General features: G+C 53.2%; 1 protein-coding gene across 2 annotated transcripts in view; it reads left to right on the top strand.

The window, feature by feature from the left end:
* Positions 1-73: 73 nt before the first annotated feature.
* The window catches only part of AMD1 (adenosylmethionine decarboxylase 1), a 25,711-nt gene continuing 25,167 nt past the window's right edge, over positions 74-617 (top strand). For both annotated transcript variants that reach the window (XM_015561647.1, XM_006760183.2), the window contains exon 1: positions 74-511. In XM_015561647.1, the coding sequence (XP_015417133.1) occupies positions 402-511 (110 nt within the window). In that variant the 5' untranslated portion in view covers positions 74-401. The remainder of the gene's footprint in view (positions 512-617) is intronic.

Raw genomic sequence — 617 nt, 5'->3', positions numbered from 1 at the left:
GAGCCGCAGGGGCGGGAGGTGCGTCACTTCCGGGCCTTTCGAGGGAGACGGCGTATATAAGGGCGCTGCTCACGCAGCGCTCTCGCTTCCACAGTATGGCCGGCGACATTAGCTAGCGCTCGCTCAGCTCGCTCTCTAACGGGGGAACAGCGGACTACAAGAGACTGAACTGTATCTGCCTCTATTTCCAAAAGACTCACGTTCAACTTTTCGCTCACACACACACAAAAGCCGGGAAAATTTTATTAATTCTTTTTTTAAAAAAAGTTAATATAAAATTGTAGCAAAAAAAAAAAAAAAAGGAACCTGAAACAGCTGGAACAATCCGCAGCAGCGGCCGGAGAAGAGATTTAATTTAGTTGATTTTCTGTGGTTGTTGGTTGTTCGCTAGTCTCACGGTGATGGAAGCTGCACATTTTTTCGAAGGGACCGAGAAGCTACTGGAGGTTTGGTTCTCCAAGCAGCAAGCCGACGCGAGTCAAGGATCGGGGGATCTTCGCACCATCCCAAGGTGGGTGCCCGCGGCGCTCGCCCACGGTCGGATCTGGGGCTGTCGCCGCCTGGGCGACACTAACCATGGGCGGAGGGTGGGGAGCCGGGCTCTGCAGCCTTCAGGT

This window comes from Myotis davidii, unplaced genomic scaffold (genome assembly GCF_000327345.1).
Source record: "Myotis davidii unplaced genomic scaffold, ASM32734v1 scaffold196, whole genome shotgun sequence".
In the NCBI taxonomy this organism is placed as follows: Eukaryota; Metazoa; Chordata; class Mammalia; order Chiroptera; family Vespertilionidae; genus Myotis; species Myotis davidii.
Note: the sequence above shows the minus strand (reverse complement) of the source record. Positions and strands in the feature narration are given on the sequence as shown.